At 34.7% G+C, this 27,276-nt stretch overlaps 1 protein-coding gene and 1 pseudogene across 1 annotated transcript; both read left to right on the top strand.

The window, feature by feature from the left end:
• Positions 1-6,689: 6,689 nt before the first annotated feature.
• LOC113111850 (retinal homeobox protein Rx2) lies at positions 6,690-14,873 on the top strand. The gene is made up of 4 exons (XM_026277009.1): positions 6,690-7,218; positions 8,962-9,340; positions 11,769-12,022; positions 13,021-14,873. The coding sequence occupies exons 2-4, from the start codon at positions 9,064-9,066 to the stop codon at positions 13,462-13,464; spliced, it is 975 nt and encodes a 324-aa protein (XP_026132794.1). The 5' UTR covers positions 6,690-7,218; positions 8,962-9,063; the 3' UTR covers positions 13,465-14,873.
• A 7,314-nt stretch (positions 14,874-22,187) lies between these two features.
• On the top strand, positions 22,188-25,323 carry LOC113040071 (calreticulin-like; annotated as a pseudogene).
• The last annotated feature ends 1,953 nt before the right edge of the window (positions 25,324-27,276 follow it).

Genomic DNA, 27,276 nt, shown 5'->3' with positions numbered 1-27,276 from the left:
TTTTTTCACTGTGTCGCACATGTTACCTGCCAAAACTCAAATGGAATCTTTAGCATCTGAATTTCCAATGCCTCACATTGAAAACTGTCAATTTTTGTCAGAGGTGGGACCATACTATGGAGAGTGTTTGTATTGGGAGGTGACGTCACTCAAAGACAACTGTGCAAAATGCTTTGAACAATGGAGGTTAAGGCACTACTAAAGGCAGCTGCCGCTCCGAGAGATGTGTGATAAAGAACAGACAGTGAAACCCGGATCTTCCTATATTCTTGGCACCTCACACAATAAATAATTCTGTCATTTTTACCCCAAATGCAGCTACTATCCCCTGCTAACCGTTAGAGCCACATGGTACTATTGGTCAATATTCACCATTAACCAAATGCTTTTCACCTGAGGTATAAAATATAGGGTAAGATGCAGCTAGGTAAATAAGAGTAGAACTGCAATGTTGTTTGCTGACGTGCATCAGAGTGCAAACAGTGAGAGATTTGGGGTAAAAACTACAAAATATCTCCCAATACAAACACGCCCCATAGTATAGTCCCACCTTTGACACAAATTGACAGCTTTCTGTGTAAGGCATCTGAAATACAAATGCTTTTCAATTGAGTTTGGACTATTTCACAATGTATATGTCCACATGTGGAAAAATACAATTAAATATACAATTTGCAATTCCTTTTGAAAATAGTGCAGCATATCCTTACCTGTCCATTGATTATGATCAATGCCTGAGAGATCTGCTGACATTTTTAAATCGCCACAACAATTGGATGGGGTTTTGTGGACTCTGCTCAGTTAAGGAATTCCATGTTTGTTTCAACCTTTAAAATAAAGTTTAAAAAGAGAAAAAATACAAATTGTTTTAATAACAGTGATTCAGTTCAATTAACTTTGTGAAGTTAACCATGAAATTGACCCATCATGATTATGAGTTAAATTCACCTATGAGTTGGTCTACAGAAGCAGAATTTGCTCTAGTGATTGGCTGAAAGGTGTGCTTTCAAACTGTCTAATCAATGGGATGTTCCAGTCATTATAAATCACAGTTTTATGTTAATATGCTGGCTATATCAAACACACACAGTCACTGGCACAGATAAGGGAGATCACACTGCATGCGCACACAGACATTTCTATGACAAGTCACGTAGGTAAAACAGTCCATATATAAAACTTATAGATGTACCAAAGTGATGAGGACAAGTCAAAAACACGATCTGGAAAATTAATATATGATGTTTACGCTCATAAATTAGGTACATTCTGGTGCAGCTTTAACTATAGCACGAAATAAAAATATATGTGCGTTTAAGTTACGTGAGGGTTAACGTTAGTTGATTATCACAGACAAACAATTATGTAAAATGTATAATAAACACGAACTTACCGTTAGACGCCTCAATAAGACTGCACTCGACGAGTTTTTCTCTCACAAATGTATCCATGCGCTTTTCTGACAGGAAAAAAACACATTTTGAATTATAATTTGTATGTAAAAAGACTTTATAAACCACAAAAGCATCAAATCACTTCACTAACGCGGCCAGCGTCACTCGCTGTGCGTGCGCGCACTTTGAAATGCCCTGAGACGTCGATTCTTTTCCGGGAATCACTTTGTTCGAGAATTACTGAACCGGTTTACTTGAACTGGGTCGTCGGTTCTTTTAGACCTGCGGTCCGACTATATTGTACGTAATTTGTATGATTTAAATGTCGATATGGACAACTGCAGGCGTTTACATTAGAGCAGAAAGTCGTATTCACTTTTTGAACTCATTTGACTCACTTAAATATCAAATTCGCTTTTCAGTATCAGAAACTACTTTTTCCTCTATTTTCACAGGTATTCGCATATTTCAGCCATCAGTCACTGTCTGAAACTTAATAAAACTTTATTAATCTGTCGTCTCAGATACCTTAACACGATTATGCGAGTCGCGTAACGTAGGTTGGCCGTTTGAGGTAAACAGTTCATCATTTAACGTAAATAATGTTGGCCTTTAGACGTTTAACAGTATTGTTGCTGCAAAAAAAAAGTTATAATTCTGCCAATTTAAAATAATTATTATTGAAAACATTAAATAAACTTACCTTAAAACAGTAGAAAGCCGTGGCTTTGCCCCGTTGTTCTTCCAAAGTGACAGTTGGGGAGCGATTTAAACATCTTCAAGGCGCGTTAAATAACCCAGCGCTGGCCTGAAACAACCCAGCGACGCAACCCAGCAGGTTTAACCCAACACCTGGTAAATTGAAACTACCCAAAAGTGTTTAAAAAGAAATTAAATAACCCAACAAAATGACCCAACAGACTCAACCCAGCATTTTGGGTTAAAAAATAACCCAGCCGTTTTTAGAGTGTGTATTATTCTATTGTCAACATGAATTCAAAATAAACTATTTGCCATCTTTACATACAGAACGAGTCCAAGTCCAAGTGTTTGATTGTATTTAAAGTACTTAAGATTAGAAAAATACCTCAGAATCTTATGTTTAATTCAGTGTGTTACTTACCATCAATTTGTAATTATTTGTAAAATTGACTAGCAATTTCTAAGTGAAAATAGTTTTAAAGAAAAAACTTATATAACACAAATTGTATGCAGTTGAGCAGTACTTACATGCATAAAGATGATGCACACTTTTAAAGCATGATTTAACCCTTGATGAGCTGGACTTTTCTGCACTTTTTAAAATTAAACATTTTATTTTCTAAACTTTAAGACCAAAATGGCACATGATTCCTTAAACCTTACGTTTAGGTACGATTAAACATTGTTTCAAGACTTAACATTTACCTAATTCCAAGCCTGACCCTAAAAAAGAGTAGTAAAAGTAGTAAATGCGTCGCCCCTTTATATTAATTTAATTACTTAAATAGACTTTATCATACAGGATAATAAGCGTTATGACGCACACATAAAGCTTGCCACAAAGAACTAGTTAAAGTAATAATTATTAATGTGTCTAAATTAGCAAGGAGACATTTAATTGTTTAGTAATAAACTGGTGTTTTCTGTGTCGCTGTGGATTATTGTGATGTTTTTATCAGCTGTTTGGACTCTCATTCTGACGGCACCCATTCACTACAGAGCATCCATTGATGAGACACTGATGCAATGCTACATTTCTCCGAATCTGATGATGAAACAAACTCATCTACATCTTGGATGGCATGAGGGTGAGCAAATTTAGGGCAGATATAAAAAAAATTTGCATGAACTATTGCTTTTAATATGAGCACCCTGCAAATGATATGGTAGTAAACATAAAACATTCACAACCATATACTTCCATAATGAGACAAATGCAAATGCAAAAACCATTGTAGACTCACTTTCATTCATGAAATGAACAAACGTAATCTCTGTGAGCAGTGTGTGTATGGAAGGATGGAGTAGGTGGAAGAAATTAGCGCATAGAGACTAGCATTAATCCTGCTGGAACACCAAAGCATGTCAATGTCTCACCAGGATTTGACGTCATCAGCAACCTAAAATTACACACACAAGATCCAGTTGTCCGGATTTAACAGAGCTGCTTGACAGGAAAAACCCACAAAAATCATTAAAAGCATGTGAGTCGTTTACATAGATACATGGAAGGCTGAAGACATGAGTGCAATGCTCTTGGTTTAATTTGATTTTCAGCCATAACAGGATTAATTACCTGCTTTCATTCTTGTCTTTGGTGTCTATCTATCTATCTATCTATCTCTCTCTCTCTCTCTCTCTCTCTCTCTGTCCTGTGGTGGTAAGCTGACGCAGCTCCTTCAAGCGTTATCTGTTTTGTCACTAATAGGATCTGCGAGGCTTAAATTGTCTTCTGCTAAAACTAAGGAGCTTGATAGCTGCACTGCACCTCTTAGCTAATTTGCTCTCAATTAGGATAATGGGGAAACAAGCAAAGAAGGGCAGCCTTAATATTTTAACGTGATAACATGATTATTAGCCTCTTCTCTCACTAAGCGAAGCCAACTATCGATCACGTTTTTCACAGTGATTTTTGACGTTAATGATAACGAATAATTAGATTTTGGAGAAGAGAGCATAAAGTCGATGATTCATGTGATGATGCATTCACTTTTACTTTTTCTCAGTGACGTAAAAATGTATTAATTAAAATTAATTTAAAATATACCAGTCACATGCACAGAAATGAACTAAGCTTCAGTCTAAGAAAGTTAATAACGTTGGAGATAACACTCTATTTCAATAACAGGCTTTGCATTTAATTAACAGCAACAGGTTGAGGGCAAATGTGCACCAATAAAATGCCCTTAAAATAAACTGATTGTGTTTCAGTTCCACCAGTTACAAAAATGCAACACAAATTGCTAAACTTTACTGTAGCCTCCTGTGATCTTCCTTGATCCTCATTGTATAGCATCTCTGTATTTAATAAATAACAGAATTATTTTGTCTTTGATGGATTTTATTAAAAACACCATTCTATAAAAACACACAGGGTGGGGTGCTTTGCAACCCTTTTTATGATATTTCATACTACAGTGATTAAAATAAAATGCATGTTTTATCATTTACATGTAAAAAAAAACCATAAACATTATATTTATCTTGCGTCTAGTTCATACAGTCAAACAGTAAGCTTGCGATATGCTTTCAAATGGTCAAGTGTTGAGAAGAAACCAGTGTTTAATTTAGGGTGTGTGGGTGTGATTGGATTATCTACAGGGTAAATATAACAGGCCAGTCCTGTGCGTCACGTCCAGACACCTGCATGCACGGCAGGTCTTCATTAACACACACCAGTTCATTGAATTTGTGTGTGAGAAGCCTAGATATACTATCGAGATACATGTCGTTACAAATGTAGTGCAATTACAGGAAATCAACATGCAAAATCTAAACAAACAAACAAAAAAACAACAACAACAAAACAAATGAAGAATTGTCTTTGACTAGATTTGAGTTCCTGAAGGAAAAACAGTTTTGTAAGAAAACAAATGAAGCGACTGAGAAAGAAAGATTATTGATGTATGTTATACAAGACAATACAATTCCAGTTTTTCTACTTCATACATTTTTCATGTTTAAATTCAACATTTTACTTGCCATTTCTTTGTAATTAACTTTGCTATTTGCTAGCAATTTCTGAGTGAAATTTCTTTGTGTAATGCAAAAGAATTAATAAATATAATTCAATGTATTATTTCTGTATTACAATATTGCAATGATTATATAAACAATAAAAAAATCTTATTATGTTTATTCATTTATGTTTTTACAAATATTTTTTTAGGCTATTCATTTTGCACCTACACTGTAAAATGAATAAAAAAATTAAATATATATTTAAATATATATTTTTATTTATTTATACCATTTCAGCCTTTCAACTTAAAAATGCTATGTTTAATTCAATGTGTGTTTGCCATTTTTAAATTAATTGCGAAAAATGGTGAAAATGGTTTCTTTATTTTGTAATACTTTATTAAAATATTTTCCTCTAGTTAACATCAGAGCAACCTGAAATGCTCAGAAATATAAACAACATAAAATAATAATGAATAACTCGATTAGTTATTAGCAGAAGTGCTCTGACTTCCTGTTCTGGTTTGGCCTTTCACTGATGCCCAGATGGTCTAAAAGCCTCTTTTATCAAAAAAAAAAAAAAAAAAATCCCACTCCAAGAGACTCCTTGGGGTTTGTTAAGAAGTCTGTAATTGGCTGGTCTATAAAGTGATTTGGCCCTCGAATCACTTCTGTCCATGTGTAGTGACACAGATGCAATCTGTTTTGTGTTTAGACTTGAGCACTGGAATGGAAATAAATCGCTCTTGTCTTTTGCCTGCGGTGTTTTAAGCTGAGGTCAAACTGACAGCAGATTCATGGTTCAACCTGAACATCCTGAACACATGCAACAAAACCTGTGCAATCTCAAACTATATGTTTTTGCAATGCACTTAAAATAAGTTCATTAAAAAAAAGGTAGTTTCATTTTTAATTGCAATTTCTGTACAGATTCACACATTAAAGTATTGTCTACAAAAAAGAAAAGAAAAGGTGGTGCACAATAGTGGGGCAAGTTGTCACAACAGAACCTGCCATTAAAGAGTAATTATGAGCAGGTAAAGCCAATCTTATTACATAATATTACACAGTCAGCTAATAAACACCAACAGTGAATTCATCAGTGATGAATATGTGTGTGTGTGTGTGTGTGTGCATTCAAATAGAAAGCTATTTTAAATTGTAACATTAGTTTTTACTGTGTTTTGATCAAAATATGACCATTTAAAACAGTAGCATATATACAGTATATATACATCTATGTGTGGTTGTGTGTGTACATATATATTTATATATATATATATATATATATATATATATATATATATATATATATATATATATATATATATACACACACACACACACACACAAATACAGTATACTACTAAAAATGACTAAAACACAACAGATTTTTCAAATGAAAATAATAAATAAAGTAAAAAATAAATAAACGCTGATTCAAAATATAGTTTTCACAAAACTAAAAATATTTTAAAATGTAATATTTTGGATGCTACACTGAATCCGATGATTTATGCTGAGACATGTAACAGGTCATTAAGTTATGCACGTGGCAAACAAATGACCAATAACCAAACTCCTTTAAAACGACAATGTCTTTCACTGTTATCAGCAATACAAGACTTTATCTCTATGTACGTCTGTTTATGCTGATCATCTGTGTGAAGCACTGAAGACAGTTGGATGCACAGGAAACACACGGTGTTTTAAGGACACTTTCAGTAGGTCACCATTATCATTTAGACAAAAGAGTGTTGAAAGGACGTTCTGTCGGTGCTTCATTAGCGCAGGCCTCCCTCTGTGGCCAAACCACGGCCAGCGTTTAGTGCAATTACCCCAGCAGAGAACACCTGTCAATCATCCTTAAAGGGGAAGGATTCCAATTATTAAACCTCTTAAGTCTTTTCCTCTCGCTACCGGCTCTCAGCGCGTCAGGCCAGTTTGCATGGCTTCATCCTAAAGATCAAGACCTACATATGCTGCAGGAATGGGACGGCTTCGGAATATCCACTCACTTTTGGGATCCTCAAAACATTAGTTAATGGTCATTACACAGTCTGGAGCAGGTGCACTGTGGGTAAAAAGCTGCGGTGTGTCATTTGCACCGAGTGGCGACAACACTGTGTGATTCTGATGAGCCGGAAAGTTGAAGAAAAAGGTGCGTGAAGTTTAGTTTTTCTGATTTAAAGAGACCATATTCACTTAGATTTAAATTGCATTTAAATTAGTTTTAAAATAGGTGAAACTAGACAAATAAAACTTAGTATTTACTTTTGTGTATTTAAAGCATATTCATTTTATCATGCAACAAACAGTACTTTTGGTTTATTGAGTTAATTATCTGTTGGCTGAAAGTATATATAATATGTAAAATATTCAATAGCATAATTGCCCTCAAACTTAAAAAAAAAACTTAGATTTTGTCAAATGTATAACTTTATGAATGTGCCAATGCATGACTGATTCTGATGAAAAAAAAGTGTGCAAAGTTTTGTCTTTTATTTAATTAAATTACTTTTAATTTGTAAACTAGAGCTAGATAGTTTTATACAATGTTGAGATTTTATTTGTCAATCTAGTGATGTGAGATTGAATTTGCTCAGGAGAAACATCTATGAAATATGATAAATAATAGTAAAATTCACCATGCAAGACTTGATACATAGATAGATAGAAGATCCCTATGGATTTATTATATTGTATATTATTATAATTAATTTTATATAAAAATATATGGTATTATATATTAAATTATAACAATTTTAATAAAATAATAATAAAATAATAATAAATAAATATTATATTTAAAGAGAAAATAAAAGTATGTATGTGTATTTATAAAGCATATAGATTTGAACATCATACATGCTTTTGGTTGATGACTCTTAACTGGTGACTGAACAATAACATTGAAACAAAAGTCATACTGAGTCAAATCATATATTCAACTCTCATGCACAATGAGTTTCTGTTATATTTCATGTCATTCAGCATCAATCAATGCAGAAGAATAAAGCATCTGCACTCTGTGTCAGTTGTCTTTTACTGAAACTTTTGAAGCATGCAACCATGAAGGGTCAGAGCAGCTTCTTTAACTTGAGGTTAACTTTAGTTTAATTTGACAAAGATTTTATTTTTTATTTTTTATTTAGAGAAAATGATCATCCAACTAAATTTTGTTGGGAAATATAACTGGTTTGAGCATAATATTAGTATACTCTACTTGGATAAATGTATGCATTTTTAAAAAAAAAAATATTTAAGAAAATACAAAAAATATTAGATATTTCTTTTTTATGGTTATATATATATATATATATATATATATATATATATATATATATATATATATATATATATATATATATATATATATATATATTTTTTTTTTTACGTATTTTTAATTATTTTTTTAGAATTAATTGTAAAATAATAAATAAATAAAAAATACATAAAAAAGGAACAAACACTGTCTGCACTGCTCTTAATGGAGATTTCATGGATTCACAAACAGTTGATAATATCCAGTAAAAATATATAGCAATAAAATGATCTAATGTTTTATGTTATATGGGTTTATGATATAATTGTATGATATTATACTTTTTATTGCAATTCCAAATCATTCAAACAAAATAAACCATAACAAACATACAAGCAATGAATAGATACTTTCAACACTGCTACAAAATATTGCAAATATACAATAATTTTTACATCATGAAAAATGACCAATATATACAGTTTCACATAGCTGGGAAACCAAACTTTCGACTGTATATATAATAAGACATTGCTTTATCTGATTTTGTCAAATACTGTTGCACTGACCATAACTAAAATATTAACCCCTTTTTTGGACGTCTTTAAAGTCTCATTAACCCCTGCTCTTCTTGTACAGATCTTTGTAAGGGAATCTCTGCCACAAACTGGAACCAGATTCTGTTTTGGACATAACTTGCACACATTTTCCCCGAGGAGACTTACCTTAAGGGCAGATTGGATGCATTTGTCACCGGATATGATGAACATGGTGGACGATGGCTGCCTCTCAACGGACAACTACCACGACCTCGGGAAAGGTTGTGTGTCAGGGATGGGAGGCCGTGTCCACAGCATCGACGTGATTCTGGGCTTCAGTAAGGACCAGGATCCTCTGCTCGACCCGGTGGGGCCTGTCGGCACACACAAAGTGGACGAAGAGGAGAAACAAGTGACATCTGACCTCTACGGTCACCTGCAAAGTCTTCCGGACAGTTCACAGCAGTCAGCGTTTCATGGTGAGAATCGACCGCTTTAATAAATCTCATCTCACTTTCTGGAAAGGCACACATAAAGACACAGTACTTGCACAGAAATATCTTGAGTGGCTCGATGCAAAAAGTGCTTTTAAATCCATACATTAATGAATGATGTATTATCCTGTGGAAAACCCAATGCCACAGTGTTATAGAGAGTCCTACTGTCTTACATGATCTTCCGGTTTCGGCTTCTGAATCACCTTCAATGTAAGACTGAGGGTTTTTCCACCTGTTTAAGTCTGATGACTGATAACAGCATAACGTTCCACTTTGAAGAGTCACTCACACTGTAAGAGGTGAAGTATATACCAATAATGTAATGCTTAGGTTAGATTTGTTCAGATTTCTAATCCTAAGAACAGGTTATAGTTAAAATAGTGATGCATTACTTGAAAAGTCAGTGTTTTTGAAGGTTTAAGAGATGTCAAATGCATGTTTATTAGAAAATGGGTTATGAACAATTAACAATTTTTTACCTAAATACATTTTGATACATTAATAGCAATCACTGTAAACAGACTGAAAAAAAAGATTTTCTTATTCAGTATTTTTGACTTTTTTATTGCTTTTTTATACTTCATGACTTGTTTGTTGGTGGAAAAAGAATTTACACCCACTTCAATTCACACACACACACACACACACACACACACACACACACATATATATATATATATATATATATATATATACACACACACACACACACACACACACACATCTTTGCATAGATGCCATGTCTGATAAATATTAATCACTGTAAATAGTTATCACAATGACAATTTATTATTGTTATAATTTTCAATGCCTCGTCAAAAGAGAGCAGTGTTTTATTTTCCAGTTTTTAATATATCTATTTATCACTCTGATTCAGTGCTTAAGATTTGCAGGCTTAATAAATAATGAAACAAGCTTACAAAGCGACTCTTTTTAAACCTGCAGACATTAATGCCACTGCAGGTATATGTAGTTTGTGTATGCATGACGTTTAACATTTAAACTAATGAACTGATTCTGATCCGGCCTAACTTAATTAGACTCAACCAGGATCTGCTTCAGCTCAACGTGGCGTGGTTTGCTCTCAGCTGTTTCTGTGAAATGACAATCTCTGCTGTTGTCGGGCTGGGTGTCCACTCTTGGTGGAAACGCTGCTGTACTGAGTTAACCTCTTAACGGCTGGATTAGCAGTCTTGGCCACATGAGGTCTACGGGGTTAACCGGTGACATCTGCGTGCTTGGATTAGACGGAGGACTTACTTACCACGGCAGAAGTGATGGAACGCACAAATCTCTTATTTTCTAGGAATACATAAAATCGAAAGGTTAACATCTGACTCCATCGCTGTACCATTTGGTGAAGGCACAAGAAACATATAAGTAGTCTTATTAATAATGCTTGTAGAAGGGCTAGTTTATCCAAAAATTAAAATTCTGTCATTATTTACTAACCTCAAGTTGTTCCAAACCTGTGTGAGTTTCTTTCTTCTGTTTAGCGGAATATAAGATATTTTGAAGAACGTTGGTAACTTAACAATTGACGGTAGCCATTCACTTATACAATGTTTTTTTTTACACTATGGAAGTCAATGGCAAGCATTTTTTTTCCCTCAACATTTATCATAATACCTTCTATTGTGTTCAACATAACAGATAAATAAAGGATGAACGAATTTTCATTTTTGGGTAAACAATAACTTTAAGACTCCACATTTAAACTTTCAAATGTACCTTATCCCGTAAGTGTCTATAGTAAATATATCCATGTTTAAAAGTTATATTCACCTAAGATTGCTAGAGAAACGTGCATGGATGAGAAAATAAAGATTGGGACATGTTAAATGTTAAATATTAAACAGAGCTCTCGCTGACTGAAAACTTTGAACTCTTTCACACTAAATGGTCAAATACATGCAAAGTTATGTCTAAATTCCCATTGTGTGGAGTATTCATGTTAAAACATTCGGTTATGTGTTAAAAAGTTTAAATTGGCAGAAAACAATATGTTTTAGTGTATTGGGTCTATGCAGTCGGTCTTAAAGTGACATCAGTCTTATTTACCTGCTTCTGTCCATCATTAGTGTTAAAAAAACATATATATTTAATTAGTATTTCTGTTCAGTTGTGTTTGTAATTTGCTTCTTCGTCTTATTTTTAATTATAAAAAAAATAAGAATAGCTATATTGAGATATACTGTATCAATATCCTGAATTAAAATTTCTAATAATGTTGAATACGATTTTGGTCATAAAATCGGCCACACCCCAAAAAAAAAAAAAAAAAATACAGGCAACACCCTGGCAACTACATAAAAACAGGTTAAACCTCATTAGCAACGCACTAATGCTTTAATTAACTTCACAAGAGTGCCTGGGAAATAAAGACACCTCTGTTTATCCTGTGCTGTAGATACTGAACTTTTCTCCACGGAGAAGTGCGACGCAGATTTGGGAGATCCTCAGAGCAATGTGGAGAGCGACAGCCGCTCCCCGGACCCTCCTGATGAGGATCAACCTAAAAAGAAACACAGACGCAACAGAACAACCTTCACCACCTATCAGCTACACGAGCTGGAGCGCGCCTTTGAGAAGTCCCACTACCCGGATGTCTACAGTCGAGAGGAGCTGGCGATGAAAATCAACCTCCCAGAAGTCCGCGTTCAGGTATGTTTTGCATGATACAAGCCTGGAGACTTGATGGTATAGACCCTTTTACAGTTGGTAAACAAGGTGACGTTTTGTGTGGGCGGGGCTTAGCTGGAGGCAGAAAGATTCCCCTCAACACTTGAACAAACGGTAGCTAGCGAGTTTTCTTAGCTTGTTTTTTTAACAATGGCTGGAGAAAATCTGAATATATCTGCTTTATCTGGATATTTAAGGTAACTCACTGTCCGGGACCGCGATAATTATTTGAAAAAGTTAACTTTAACGGACGGAACCAGATTGGTCGACCCGTACGCAATCACTCATTGGATGGACGATCTGACAGGATTACCTCCGATTGAGTGGCCTGACATCTACACTTACCTGATAGAGAAACCGTGCGTGTATAGTAAAGAGAAACTGAGGGTGTATAAATCCTTAGATTAAATAAAGAGTGACATTACAGTAAAATTATTATTAAGATGTAAATATTCTCTAGAAATAAAAATTCTGAAGACTGGAAAATAATTATAAACTTTCTGTATTTCTTCTTTCTTACCATGTTCTTAAATTCCAGTCACAATTAATCACAACAATGTATATAAAATGTTCTCCGTCAATTCTGGCAACCAACAACACAACAAGACGACATTTTAAGCTCCTTGAGTAGCCGACCATGTGTTGGTTTGTATTAGCCGCCTCCAGTTTTCCGTTTGTTTTGCCTCCAGCTAGCGCCGTGACGTACCTGTGACGTCCGCGCAAAAGGGGTCTATTAGATAGACATAGTGATCAATATCTGTTTATTTATCACAACCTTGACATTGGTGTTATTTAATGAACTAATGTTGCTGTTTAACAATGGGGTATTGATTCAGTAAAGCTCAAGTTCACTCATTCATAACTCTCCTGCACACTCACCTCATTGACTTCTGTGAACAGGCGAGTTGAAATGAGTTTCTGTGCAACTTGACATTATAAGGTTGAGACTTAATGGTTCTCATCTTTTTCCCGTCATGCAGGTGTGGTTCCAGAATCGACGTGCTAAATGGCGGAGGCAAGAAAAAATGGACACTGGGAGCATGAAGCTCCATGATTCGTCCATGCTGTCCTTCAACAGACCGACCATGGCTCCCAACATAGGGCCAATGACCAATTCTCTGCCTCTGGACCCTTGGTTGTCCTCGTCGCTCTCCAGTGCCACTCCTATGCACAGCATCACGGGCTTCATGGGACCAGGCCAAAGTCTCCAGCCCAACTATACGGGTCATCCCGGCTTTCTGAACTCTTCTCCAGGCATGGTGCAGGGAATGCAACCCATGCCACCGCCTCCTTACCAGTGTCCCCCAGCATTTAATGACAAATACCCTCTGGAAGACGTGGACCGCAGCTCTAGTATCGCAGCTTTGAGGATGAAGGCCAAGGAGCACATTCAGTCCATGGACAAAACCTGGCAACCCATGTAACAGGAAAACGGGGAGCGGTAGATTTTATTTGGGTCTCATAGATACATTTTTAGAAGGGTATCTTTACAGCGGAGGAATTGGTTTTGTTTTGGCACCAAACAGGGTTGACAAGTCTGCGGTTTTACATAGTATTGAACTACTTACAGTACACTTACTAGGTTTTTAGTTTTAGTCTGTGGGTTAAAGCTATCTCTCATCCACAAAAGGCGGTTTTGATGGAGTGGACCCTCGACAAACGATGGAAAAAAACATGAATTGTCTATTTTTGGGCTAGATTTCAATAGCACCCGGGCTATTTTTTCGTCCAGATCTGACAAACAAAGCACTAACAGTTTGTGATCATGGCATCTACAGTAAGGTGTTTCTTACTTATTCCCCACAAAATGTTGAACTCCTTAGGATTCAGGATTGTAGTCTGTGCCAAGCTTCTCTTCTCCTCAAGGGCGAAGACTCGCATTTGAAGAGGCACATTTGTAATTTAACAGGACAGCGCAGCTCAGGACAACTGATACCTCAATGCCTGTTCAGAGGTTAATTTCACACATTACCATCAAGACATGAGAAATCACTTGACTTAAAAGAAAATGACTCTCTATGGTCAAATACTCTAGAAACAGAATGTTTTTTAGTGAATTGTTATTTTACACGATTAGCTGCCTCATCAAGCTATAGAGTGAAGTTGTTTCTAAATCATTAGCACATATTTCAAACGTGCCACAATCCTGTTCTTGCAATTCGACGTGTTCATAAGATAATTAAAAATGAGTCTGAGGTTCAGCGTTTCACTGTCTGTGGTGTCTGTTTCAAGCAATGTTGGACGAACCTCTCAAAAAGGTGAATTTTATGAGGAATGTCAGTTATATTTTACCCTAGAAAGGGTTAAAAATGTGAGTGTGTGTGTGTGTGTGTGTGTGTGTGTGTGTGTGTGTGTGTGTGTGTGTGAGGACGAGGAAAGAGCAGCTCCCCGCCGGGTCTCTTCATTGTTAAAGATTATCGATTGCCCCTCTGCTCTGAACTAATGGGCGTCCATGCAACCAGGTGTCAGTCATTTAAATGTGCAAACACTGTCCTTCAAAAAGATTTGAGGAACAAGTGTTGCCTTATCATATTGCTTTTCAATTCTAACCGATGGTATCATGATCATTTGAATACTTTGTGGACACTGTAACTATATGCAAACTGGAAATATACATAGAATTCATGATCCATAATACACTTTTTTATGCACTGTGATGATGCAAATGATACAAAACCAAAGCTTGAAGTTGGATGCAAAAAATATAGAATTCATTCTACTCTTTATTTAGTAGCTGTGTATTCAAGAGTATTATTAATAGAAAAAAAGAGTTATTTTTGAAGCATTGTCTGTGAAATGCAATGAAGCCAAAGAAGATTGAGTTTTCTTTAAAGATGTGTACACTTAGACGTCATAGGAGTGGATTCTGTCGCAATTATTGCAGCTTTATCACTGTATGACGTGCACATAAACTGTCATTATGCTTGGTATGAAGTTTTTGGGGACGGGAAATTAGAATGTTATTGAATACATCTTTAGATTTTTTTTTTTGCACTAAAAGTTGGAATAAAGATGAATGATAAAAATGGATGATTTGGTTACCTTTTATAATAAATATAAAGTTACGACAATAAACTAGAATTAAAAGAATATGAAATATCAATCATTTATGAGATTTTTTTACATCAATCCAATGCTACACTGTCAAATACATTGCAATTCCCAAACTATATTCCTAACATAATTTGAGCAGTGTTTAAGGACATCTGATTTATTATTTGAGCTTTTTAAATCAATAATTTAGAGTGTAGGTGTTGTCTGGTCTTAAAGGGACAGTTCACCCAAAAAATGAAAGTTTGCTAAAAATGTAATCACGCTCATCAAGATGTAGATGAGTTTGTTTCAGATTTGGAGAAATGCAGCCTTGCATCAGTGTCTCATCAATGGATGCTCTGCAGTGAATGGGTGCCGTCAGAATGAGAGCTGATAAAAACATCACAATGATCCACAAGTAATCAACAAATAAATAATTAAGACTTTTTTCATTTCAAACTGTTGCTTTGGCTAAAATGCATGTCTGCTATCCATAATATTGTTTTCCTAATTTACTTACCTAGTAATTTAAATCTTTTAATTACTGTAAGTAATGTTTAGTAATGCATTATCACTTCTGCATTAAATTATCTTCTCAAGACGTTAACTGATGGACTGGAGTGCTGTGGATTACTTGTGGATTATTGTGATGTTTTTATCAGCTTTTTGGACTCTCATTCTGACGGCACCCATTCATTGCAGAGCAACCATTGCTGAGACACTGATGCAATGTTTCTCCAAATCTGATGAAGAAACAAACTCAACTACATCTTGGACGACCTGAGGATGAGATTAAGATTTTTGGATGAACTGTTCCTTTAAATATCAAACATAAACTAAGACACTGAGCTCAAGTGACTGAAAGAGTTTCCCCCCTCATTAGTGAGCGTGTACAGTTGTGGGTGTAGTGACCTGTCCTCGCCTTCCCTTGCAAGTTAATGGCACCAAGCCAGCCTGTTAAGATGATGAGACCGGCCGTCCATCAGCTCTCCGCAGGGGACAGAGCGAGGGGGGCAGCCCTTCGCCCCTAGGATCCGGCCTAATTGCCCTATGTTCGGTTGCTGGCTTCCATGCTTCAGTGACACAAAACACACACACTAACACACGTCCCTCCTAAATCAAATTACATAATGACAGAATTTAACACAGTAATGGCCATGTAGAAAAATATATTTACATAATCTATTGCCTCTCAAACATCCTATTTTGCAAGACAGAATATTATATAATGGAAGTATGGGAACTGACTACATACCAATGATAGTTTTGTTTGAGTTGTAGTGTAAAACAAATCTTTTGTGATGTTGTGACGTGGTTAAACTTGCTGTTATGGCGTCCTGTTACATGTGACGAGCGTCGATTGACGAATGTGAAGTAAAGGCCAGAGCAGAGGTCAGAGGTCAAGAGGCTGACCGCTGCTCATTTTGACAGATGATGTCAGTTCAGGGATTTCTACATGGATGCTGACTGGTTTAATTAAAGGAATTTAGCTTTAGTTAACAATACGTGACAGGTGACTAAAATGAAACTCACATTATTTATCGGACCTGCATCTCCAGAATGAATAGAAATGCTAAAATAAAGAGAACTAGAGTTACACTTTTACAAAGAAGCATATGGTGCTCATCCATGCAAAACGTCCCGCCACTGATGTTAGTGTTGCTAGATACTTTGTTTAAACGATTGTTCTTTTTTTCCACCCATTTATTATCTACATAGCAAAAATCAAAAGTCTAATGTCTTAGAATATTATCAGCAAACACTGCTTTTTAATTAGTATTTTTGATTTCTGATTGCAAAAAAATTTTTTTGTGTGTGTGTGTGTGTATTAATCGAGAAAAAAAAATATTTGTTTATATATATATATATATATTCTTCTGGGTTCTTCTGATAATAATGAATTGATTGTGTGGCTTTTTCGGTCTTCATGCTGTGCAGGGATGGGGAACTTGTGATGAAGTTAACTCTCTGATTAGTGGAACATGCTCTATGGTGCAAATAATAAGGGAAGCAAGCGGAATTAATCAGGTTTGATTTCTACAGCTTTTCTATGTCTGCTTCGTATGCCATAATGAGAAGGTTTGGCAAGGGGGAGTGAGAACGTGCTTGTTCATTGATTTCCCTTTTTTTGTGGCTTGTAAGGACATGCGGTATGTTAGGTATTGCATTTTGCCATCCTACTCGAAATGTTTTTGTGTATGCAGTGTGTATACATGCAATGCAGGCAAACTTTTAACATACATACCTTGACCTTCCAGTTCCAATGTGAACCAGAAGCAAAAGAAAAATGCAATTTCCTTCCAACATCAGACTTTACATTTTATTTAAAATGCAAAACAACTGTATTTAATATTTATTGGAATAAACATGCAACATAATCTCAAGAAATCATAGCATGAATATATTTAAAATAGCCGTACTTTAGTTTTCGAAACTAAACTTTTTAATTGATCTCTCTAGAAAAAATAGGCTGCAATATAATACTGAATTGGAATAGATCATCAATGTGTATCATGTATCAAATAAGCAGCTTCTAACTTGTACAATTTTAGGTTAAATTTTAGCTTCTGTATATTTGTGTACTCCTAAAAGTAGACAAAATAAAGAATTAGAGGTTAAAATTTCTATTCTGGGGACATTGAACCAGAGGTTCTGATGACCCGTCTTGCACGGAGGGGCGTGTCCAAAATGTTTTTCCAATAAAGTGATCTGCTGAATGAGAAGCCACGCCCACCGAGACCCTCACTGTTGTGATGAAAACTAAATCCTATTACCTGTTGAAATTGTTTGGCATGTCACAACACACACCTCAGTAGCTGCTTAAATTCCCTGTGCCCACTTAATCATTTCAGGCCTTGTCTAATTGGTTTGTTAATGAACAAGATGTGTTTATGTATATGCATTTAATCATTTAATTATGCTGGTGCAAATGAAAGCAAAAGGTGCATTATTACATACATGTGTCTATCAAGAAGAACAGGAAGTTTCTTAAGTTATTCCACAAACTTCCTTAAATATCAATCATTAAACGTGTGTGGAATGTGATTGGACCTGCAATCCACATTAATTCATCTTGTTTCCTCTTCAAGTTTATAGATAAAGGCTTTATTGTACATATGTTTTTTATTAAATAAAGTCTTTTTAAATCATTTTTATATATAAAAATGTAAAAAGTATTTACTCATTTTAATATGTGTTTTTTATTGTCATTTGCTATTATTATTATATTGTAGTTATTGTCTTGTTTTAAAGCTTTGCCAATACTTTATATTAAAATTTATTTTTAATGCAATTAACTTTTTAGGAAGGTAATCATGTTTCAGTTAACATTTATTTTATTGCATGTATTTTAAGTAAACTGGAATAACTCTGGTTTGTTTCCTAACTGATGAACTTTGCAACACTGACACATTTATCGAACTGAATTGAATCTAAATTGAACGTAATAATGACACAGTTGTCTTCTGTACTTGACATTCCAGTTCCAATGTGAACCAGAAACTGAAAGAAAATGCAGTTTCCTTCTAACCTCAGACTTTAAATTGGATTTAAAATGCAAAACAATTGTATTTAATATTTATTGGATTAAACATGCAACATAATCTCAATAAAAATCATAGCATGAATATATTTAAAATAGCCTTACTTTAGTTTTGGAAAAAAAAAAGGCTGTAATTTAAAAGTGAATTGAAATACATCATCAGTGTGCATCATGAATGAAGCAGCTTCTAGCACCTGATCACAGAGTCACAGCGCCATCTACAGCTAAACAACTGAACTGTGAACCTCTCAAATGAACCCCCAGCACATCAACTCTAACAACATTCAGAAATCATTTTACTTTTGTAATGTTACATCATTTAAGACTGATACAGGATATTCAGTGTAAGAAAATGTAGTGTGGGACTTGATTTTATTCACTGGATTTATTGCAAGTCTAAATTGTATTACTATTATTTATATATTTATATCTTTTCAGTGTGCGGACTGTATGTGCATGCTTTATGGGCTAATAATTGCTATGCAGGACGGTTTTGTGACTGTTTGCATACATTTGTTCAGATGAATGTGAGACTAAAGATGCTACAAGTATGATCCGACAAGTAATAAATAATTTTATAGTGTTATTATAAAAATTAAAATTAATTTATTTAACCGTCAACTCCCTCGGAAGCATGCATGATTTTCTTTTTTTTACCGTTTCGCAATTCAATATTTTTATTTCCTTGTCATATCAGCTATGAAAACAAACAAATGCATGACAGTCCTGCAATGACTTTTACTGTAGAAATGATAGGAAACTCCCAATCCAGATATGAGCATGCAGAACTGGTCAAACTGACTTTTAGACCTCAAATCTAGATTTCTACTTTTGGAGGATCCACAAGATCTTGATTCCATCTGGATTAAGTCTTTGAAAATAATGGCCATCAAACCATAACAAACAATATGACCTGTAGGCTATATAAGACTGAATATACAGTATTACATTTTATACAGGCCCATAAAGTTAACTATTAGAATTAGTTTACAGAAAAGCCTTGGATTAAGCTAAATTTGGCATTATACTCTCATTCTGATTCATTTTATAGATTATTTTAGATCCAGCACGTTGTTTTATGCAATTACTTAAGGTTTTCATTGTCTTTTCCACAAGTTGTCTTCAAACACAATATGCAGTTTAGTATCTTTGATGGTTAACCACATCAAAGTCTGTCAACAGATGAAGCAGAGCAGGCTGAATTCAGAGGAAACAACACCCCTTATTTGTATAAGACTTGTTTTCCGCGTTCTCCCTCAAACGGCCTTCTATCCGCTGTTGTCCTGATAAACTGATCCTGAGTCAGTTCTCCACTGTCAAGTGACGCGAACGCGCGTCATTGCGTACAGTAACGGCTGATCTGAGAGCAGCACAAGAGGCGGATACGGTATCCGGGCTAGAGGCGAGCCAGGCACTTCGTGGTCTCTTGTGATTGGTCGAGAGCGTCAGCTGTGGACCAATCAGCGGCAGACATCTGTGCAGCCACGCGCTTCTCTAGGAGCCACGGATAAACCGAGCTCAGCAGAGCGCGAGCGTGAGTCGCAGAGAGGGAGTGTGCGGGTTCATTCCTGAAATTAACAAATATGCAAATAATTACATTATTCCCGATCGTTTCTGCTTTATTATTAGCACTGGCTGCCAATGCAGAGGTGTACTTTAAAGAGCAGTTTCTGGATGGAGGTGAGTGTTTCATTTAGTCTTGGATGTCATGGTTGATTTGTAGGTCACAAGCAATATTAAAATGGGTTATCGAATGGATAATTAATAGGCTGTGATGCTTAATTATAATTTTGTTATCTTTGGAAAGTGCATCTGATTACTTAGTATTGGTTTATGCATATTAGTTTGACAGAGCAAAAATGAAACCATCAAAAAATTATGCATCTTTCTTTCTTTCTTTTCTTTCTTTCTTTCTTTCTTTCTTTCTTTCTTTCTTTCTTTCTTTTCTTTCTTTCTTTCTTTCTTTCCTTTGCACAATGTATGTTACAGTACTAAAGTTGTAAATTATGGCACATGTCGGATATTTGTTAACTTAAAAAAAAAAATAGGTAAAATTTTAGCTTTCTGTATGTTTGTGTACTCCTAAAAGTAGCCAAATAAACAATTAGAGGTTAAAATTTATATTTTGGGACAATGATCCAGAGGTTCTGATGACTGTCTTTCACTCAGGGGCGTGTTAAAAGACAAGCCACGCCCACCGAGACCCCTGCAGCAGTGATGCTCACTAAATCCTATTACCTGTTGAAATAGTTTTATGGCATGTCACAACACAACACCTCAGTAGCTGCTTAAATTCCCCTGTGCCCACTTAATCATTTCAGGCCTTGTCTAATTGGTTTGTTAATGAACAAGATGGTATTTATGTATATGCATTTATCATTTAATTATGCTGGTGCAAATGAAAGCAAAAGGTGCATTATCAACAAACATATGTCTATCAAGAAGAACAGGAAGTTTCTTTAAGTTATTCCCCAAACTTCCTTAAAAATCAATCATTAAACATGTGTGAATGGTGATTGGACCTGCAATCCACATTAATTCATCTTGTTTCCTCTTCAAGTTTATAGATAAAGGCTTTATCGTACAATTTGGGTTAGTTAGTTTTTTTTGACGATTAGATAAATATAAATTGTAAATAAATAAATATGTTTATGTTGTGTATGTCTTAAAAAAACAAAACAATATATATATATATATATATATATATATAAGAAATTTAAAATAGTATTTTTTACTGATTATTTAGGACCTCATTTTAATATAATCTTTTATTGTCATTTGTTATTATTGATTTTATTGTATATTTCTTGTCCATTTCTTTTATTGTTTTAAAGCTTTGGCAATACTTTATATAAACACAATCATGTCAAAAAAAAGATTTGTAAAAATTTAATGTGCATGCAATTTCCTTTTTAGGAAGGTAATCATATTTCATCATTTATAACATGTTAACATTTACTTTATTTTCAAGTAATGGAAATGTTTTTTAAATAATTCTAGTTTTAGATTTAGTAAACTGTAATAACTTTGGTTTGTTTCATTAAAGATGAAAATTTGCAACAACTGACACGTTTATTGAACTGAATTGAATTTAGATTTGAACGTAATAATGACAGAGTAGTCCTCTGTAGAGCTGCTTTACAGCTAAAATTTTATTTATTTGATAAAAGTTGAATTTTACGACATAAACCGTTATTTTTCTTGTTTTTAGTGTGGCAGCTGCTTTGAAACAGTTGTATATTTCAATGCAATTTCCCTTTTTAGGATGCTATTCATGTTGCATTTTTCCAGGTTGCATTCACTTTATCTTTCTTAGCCTCATTTCTTTGCTTCTAACTTTTTTATCCACATTCACAGATGCCTGGAAGACTCGATGGCTGAACTCCGAGCACAAATCTGACTATGGCCAGTTCAACTGACCGCTGGAAACTTCTACGGGAGACGCTGAGAAAGACAAGGGTAGGCGTTTTGCATCCCTAAAAACCTTTGGTTCAGTAAAAGAAGAGGAGTTTGCTTGACTTTGCGATCTCTTTGTCCACTGACAGGTCTGCAGAGTAGTCAGGATGCCCATTTCTACGCCACCTCCGCCCGCCTTCGAGCCCCTTCAGCAACGAGGGCAAACCTCTGGTGATCCAGTTCACCGTCAAACACGAGCAGAAGATCGACTGCGGAGGCGGATACGTTAAAGTCTTCCCGGCTGATCTCAACCAGGCGGACATGCACGGAGACTCCCCAGTATTACATTAATGTTCGGTACGTCAGCCAAGACTCATTCGTGTGTGAACACCTGGAGTTAGGAAACGGGTTATTTATTTATGTTTTCTCGTCTAAATCACCCTCAACAGGGCCGGATATCTGCGGGCTACAGCACTAAGAAGGTCCATGTATCTTCAACTACAAAGGAAAGAACCACCTCATCAAGAAAGATATCAAATGCAAGGTGAGGTCCAAGGGTTGGTTAAAATTCCAATAATATCATTGATGTAATGCACGGACACTGTCATACAAGAACAAAGTTTGATTGGATAATGACTCTGATTTTTAGCACTGTTATTGAATTGAACTGAATCCTGACATAATTCACTTCTGTGAACTTTACATACATTTTGTTATTGTGGTTTCACTGCGACATTTATTATTTTATCAATATCGTGAATCATTGTTTTATTTTTGTATTTAATATTTGTATTTTTTTTTTTTTATATGCACGCATATAGTTTTTATAAAAAAATTCCCATTTTAATTGTACTTATTTTAGTACATCGGATTAAACTGAATTAAAATGTTGAAATGCTGCTATTATGATTTTAAATTTAGTTATTAATTAGATTTTATTTGTAAACCTTGGTTTGTTTTGTATTGAACTTAACTGAATTCTAATTTGAAACGATCTGTATATATAATAGAACTTTATAAAAAATAAAAATAAATACCAAAAAATTAAAATAAATGTTTAGACAAAAAAAAAATTGTCATCTTATCATCTACACATTTGAAAAAATATTTTGTTGTTTAAATGTTACACATAAATAAATAAAACGAAGTAATAAATAAATAAATTGATATTGTAGCCCTGTAATGTATTTTAAAATTTATTTTAATGTATGAAGTTTGAAAGTAAAAAAATTTTGAACTTTCAAAAATACTTTAAAAAAAAAAAAAAAATAGCCCTATGAATTGAGAGCATCAGTAATACAAAAATGTCATGGAATGAAATTAAAATGTTCAAATCGTCTCTAACTGGAACGCTCTCGTTCTCCTCAGGATGATGAATTGACTCACTTGTACACATTGATCCTGATCCGGATCAGACGTACGAGGTGAAGATCGACAATGAGAAGGTGGAGTCCGGCTCTCTGGAGGAGGACTGGGACTTCCTGCCCCCAAAGAAGATCAAGGACCCCGAAGCCAAGAAGCCTAGAGGACTGGGACGACCGCGCCAAAGATCGACGACAGAGCTCGGACACCAAACCTGAGGTGCGATTCTGTTTCCCATCACCTGTGAGGCACAGCTGCCTCGGTTTCATCTTTTAACACTGGACTGTCTGATGTTGTCAGGACTGGGATAAGCCAGAGAACATTCCCGATCCTGATGCCAAGAAGCCAGAGGACTGGGATGAGGACATGGATGGAGAGTGGGAACCTGCCGTGATCCCAAACCCGGAGTATAAGGTACAGATTCACATGCTTGAAGATGCCTCAACAGGACGCTTCCACAGCGCTTCAGGCCTCTGAAAGTCATTTACTGTTGTGTTTTGGTGCAGGGCGAGTGGAAACCCAAACAGATCGACAACCCGAACTACAAGGGCATCTGGGTGCATCCTGAAATCGACAACCCTGAATACTCTCCTGACGCCGAGATCTACAAATTCGACAACATTGGAGTCATTGGGCTGGATCTCTGGCAGGTGAGACGCCTTAGTGCTGTCATTAAAATAACCTTTCATTTTTCTTGATTATAAAAAAAATATATATTAGTGGACATCTGGAAGTATTAGCATATAGCAGATAATTTTTAAATATTTATTTATTTAATTGTTTATTATTTAACATAAAATAGCCTTCTATTTTTGAATTATGAAAATTGCACTTGTGTGTGTGTGTGTGTGTGTGTATATTTCTGATTCTGATGCACATTTTCTTATAGTTTAGTAGGGTTTTCATAATAATGAAATACAAGTCTATTTTATGCTAATATTGAATAATAAAAATAATAAAAAAATAATAAGTAAATAATAAATAAATAATATTTACTTATTTATTATTATTTTTTAGTTATTTACTTTATTATTATTTGTTTTATTCTTTTAATTATCAATATTACCGGTAAAATAGCCTTGTATTTCATAATTATGAAAACCCTACATAACTATTAACTGAACTCAGGGAAGCATTATATACTTTAATAATTATGTAATTCAGGAATACATGTCGATGAGATTTTTAAGAAGCGTATTGTGTTGATTGTAAAGTGCTTTTAATTGAGGCCAGTTCAGATTTCTGAAAAACTTTGGCACCAGTTGATGTTAATAAGATTTTTTATTGAATTTAGTTTTTCCATCTTATTTATTTGATTGAAATGATGGTTCCTCTTTTACACCTTTGAGCCATTCAGAAGAATTACTAAATATCAGGATTAGTTTAATGAAATGTGTTATTTGAAATAAATGTTAACTGAAATTAATAAATGTAATTAAAAGCTATGTAAACCAAATTATAAAAACAACATATTACTTAGACTTAAAAATTGTTTAAGAGTATAATATTAGTTTATTTATTTGATTTAAACATTTTCATAAATGTTATAATCTGTATTAAATATTATCATTATTATTATTATTATTATTATTATTATTAAACTAGATCATCCAGTCCGAATTATATCTGTTTCTGTTTCATCACCTCAGGTGAAATCCGGCACTATATTGACAACTTCTTTCATCACGGGACGACGTGAGGAAGCTGAGGATTTCGGAAATGAAACGTGGGGTGCTACAAAGGGTAAGAGCTGGATTCGAGCGTCCCTGCTGAACTAGTGAATATGCAATAAACATGCATTTATTACACAAAACAAAACAAAAATATTCTCGCCACAGGGTCCCGAGAAGAAAATGAAAGAGAAACGGATGAGAAGAAACGCAAGAGGAGGAGGAGAAGAACAAGGAGCAGAGCACAGAAGCAGATGAAGGGGAGGAGGAGGATGAGGTGAGGAGGAGGAAGAAGAGGAGGACGAGACGACGAGTCTCCAGAGGAGGAGGGAGACCCTGATGCGCTTCCCAAAGACGAACTGTAAAACAGGATCTAGATTACCGTCCACATTCCGTGGTTGCCAGGAAACGACTGCAGTGCATTCATTCTAAACTCCGCCCTTAGAGACGGCGATGATGTCGTGATGATGTCATAGAGGGCAAAAGGGCGACCGGAAGTTCTTAACCTATACATTTAATTTTTTTTGTTATTGAAGAGTTTTCTGTACAGCTGCAGGAGTCTGATCTGTTTGAAATCTATTATCAGGTTTTTTGTGCCTTTCATGTTTCTAAAATCGATACCCATATTAGTACGAGATGTTGGTGTTAGTTTGAAGAACTAGACTAAATTCATGAAGTTTATTTGATTTACTGTTGTAATTATGGAAGCCTGTTTTCACCACGGAATACAAAAAAAAAAAAAAAGTAATTCTCAGCTTATATCTCACAATTGGACTTTTTGTCTGAGGGAAAAAAGTAAAAATTGTGAGATTTAATCTATAATATAGAAAAATATATGAATTGTGAGATTTAAACTCAAAATTGCAAGATATAAGCTCGAAATAATGAGGAAAATGTCAGAATTGTTTGGTTTAAAGTCAAAATTGCAAGATAGAAACAAAATATTGTGAGATATTAAACTGATAATATTGAGGAAAAAGTCTGAATTTTAAGATTTAAACTTAAAATTGTGAGATAGAAGCTCATAGCTCTTTGAGTCGTGTTTATTGGAATGTTTTTATCTGTAGTGGAAAAAAACATTCTTCAGAATTACAGGCAAAATTTTTTCAAATGGGTTTATATCTCGCAATTCTGACTTTTTTTTGAGAAATTAAGTCCGAACTGTGACATAAAAGTAAAAAAAAAAATATATATATATATATATATATATATATATATATGTTATACATTTTTTGTGTTTTCCCATAGTGGAAACAGACTTCCATACACAGTAAAGAATGTTACGGGATGTTACACCGCTTGAGCAGTTGTTTCTCTGCGTTGCAGAAATGTGATGAGCGCAAAGTGCACTGAAACGGAAGAATGGAGGATGGTGATTTTCGCCCTTTGTTATTAAAAGATGAATCAAAATCACAGGCTGGGTTTCAAACTGGAGTCCTCATTTCTGAAACACGAGCAGAACAAAATCTTTTTTGTGAAAATTATTGCAAGAAAACACAAGGATTTACGCAAATTCATTCTGCCTGTATTTGATCAATGAGGACTGATTAATGTTTGTACTGTAGTGCAAAAGAAATGTACAATGACATAATGTTCCTTTGGCACTTATGATTTAGTTTTGTTCTGTTATTTTATGAATCTCCCAAACAAGATATTCAGTAAAATTCCTTTTATTTTCCATCTCTATTTATTACAAATGTCTTGCAGTTTGAGTTTCAGAGTTTTATGTTCATTATGTAGTTGATATAATTTTTTTTTTTGTTTCTTGAAAATAAATGAGCTAAATTAAGGGATGCGGGGATATTTGCAGAGGTGTCCAGGCTGCATTAAATAAACACTGTGAACTAAAACCCAGATGTTCAAATTGGATTAGTACTGAAAATCCTGTTTAGTGACATTAAAACACCTTTTTACATATTGAGAGAGTTGCCAAAGTTTTAATAAATAACTTTATTGTACATTCAGTTGTGATTTTTTTTGTGAGTTTGAGCACATCATGGTTTCATAATCAGAACATTTTACTGTTACTTTTTTTATACTATATACGATTCAGGTTGGTTATTATTACACTGAAAGAACAGATGAAGATGTGTTACACATTACACATTTTCATAAATTCATCATTTCTCCAGAAGTTTGCTCATCATCAGCTTTTTAGTCACGTGCATCTGAATAAATATTTGGACTTGTACTCACTTTTGTTTGGTTTGGTTGATAAGTTTGTGTTTGCAACA

This window comes from Carassius auratus, chromosome 2, assembly GCF_003368295.1.
Source record: "Carassius auratus strain Wakin chromosome 2, ASM336829v1, whole genome shotgun sequence".
Lineage (NCBI taxonomy): Eukaryota > Metazoa > Chordata > Actinopteri > Cypriniformes > Cyprinidae > Carassius > Carassius auratus.
This window is presented reverse-complemented; position numbering and strand designations above follow the sequence as displayed.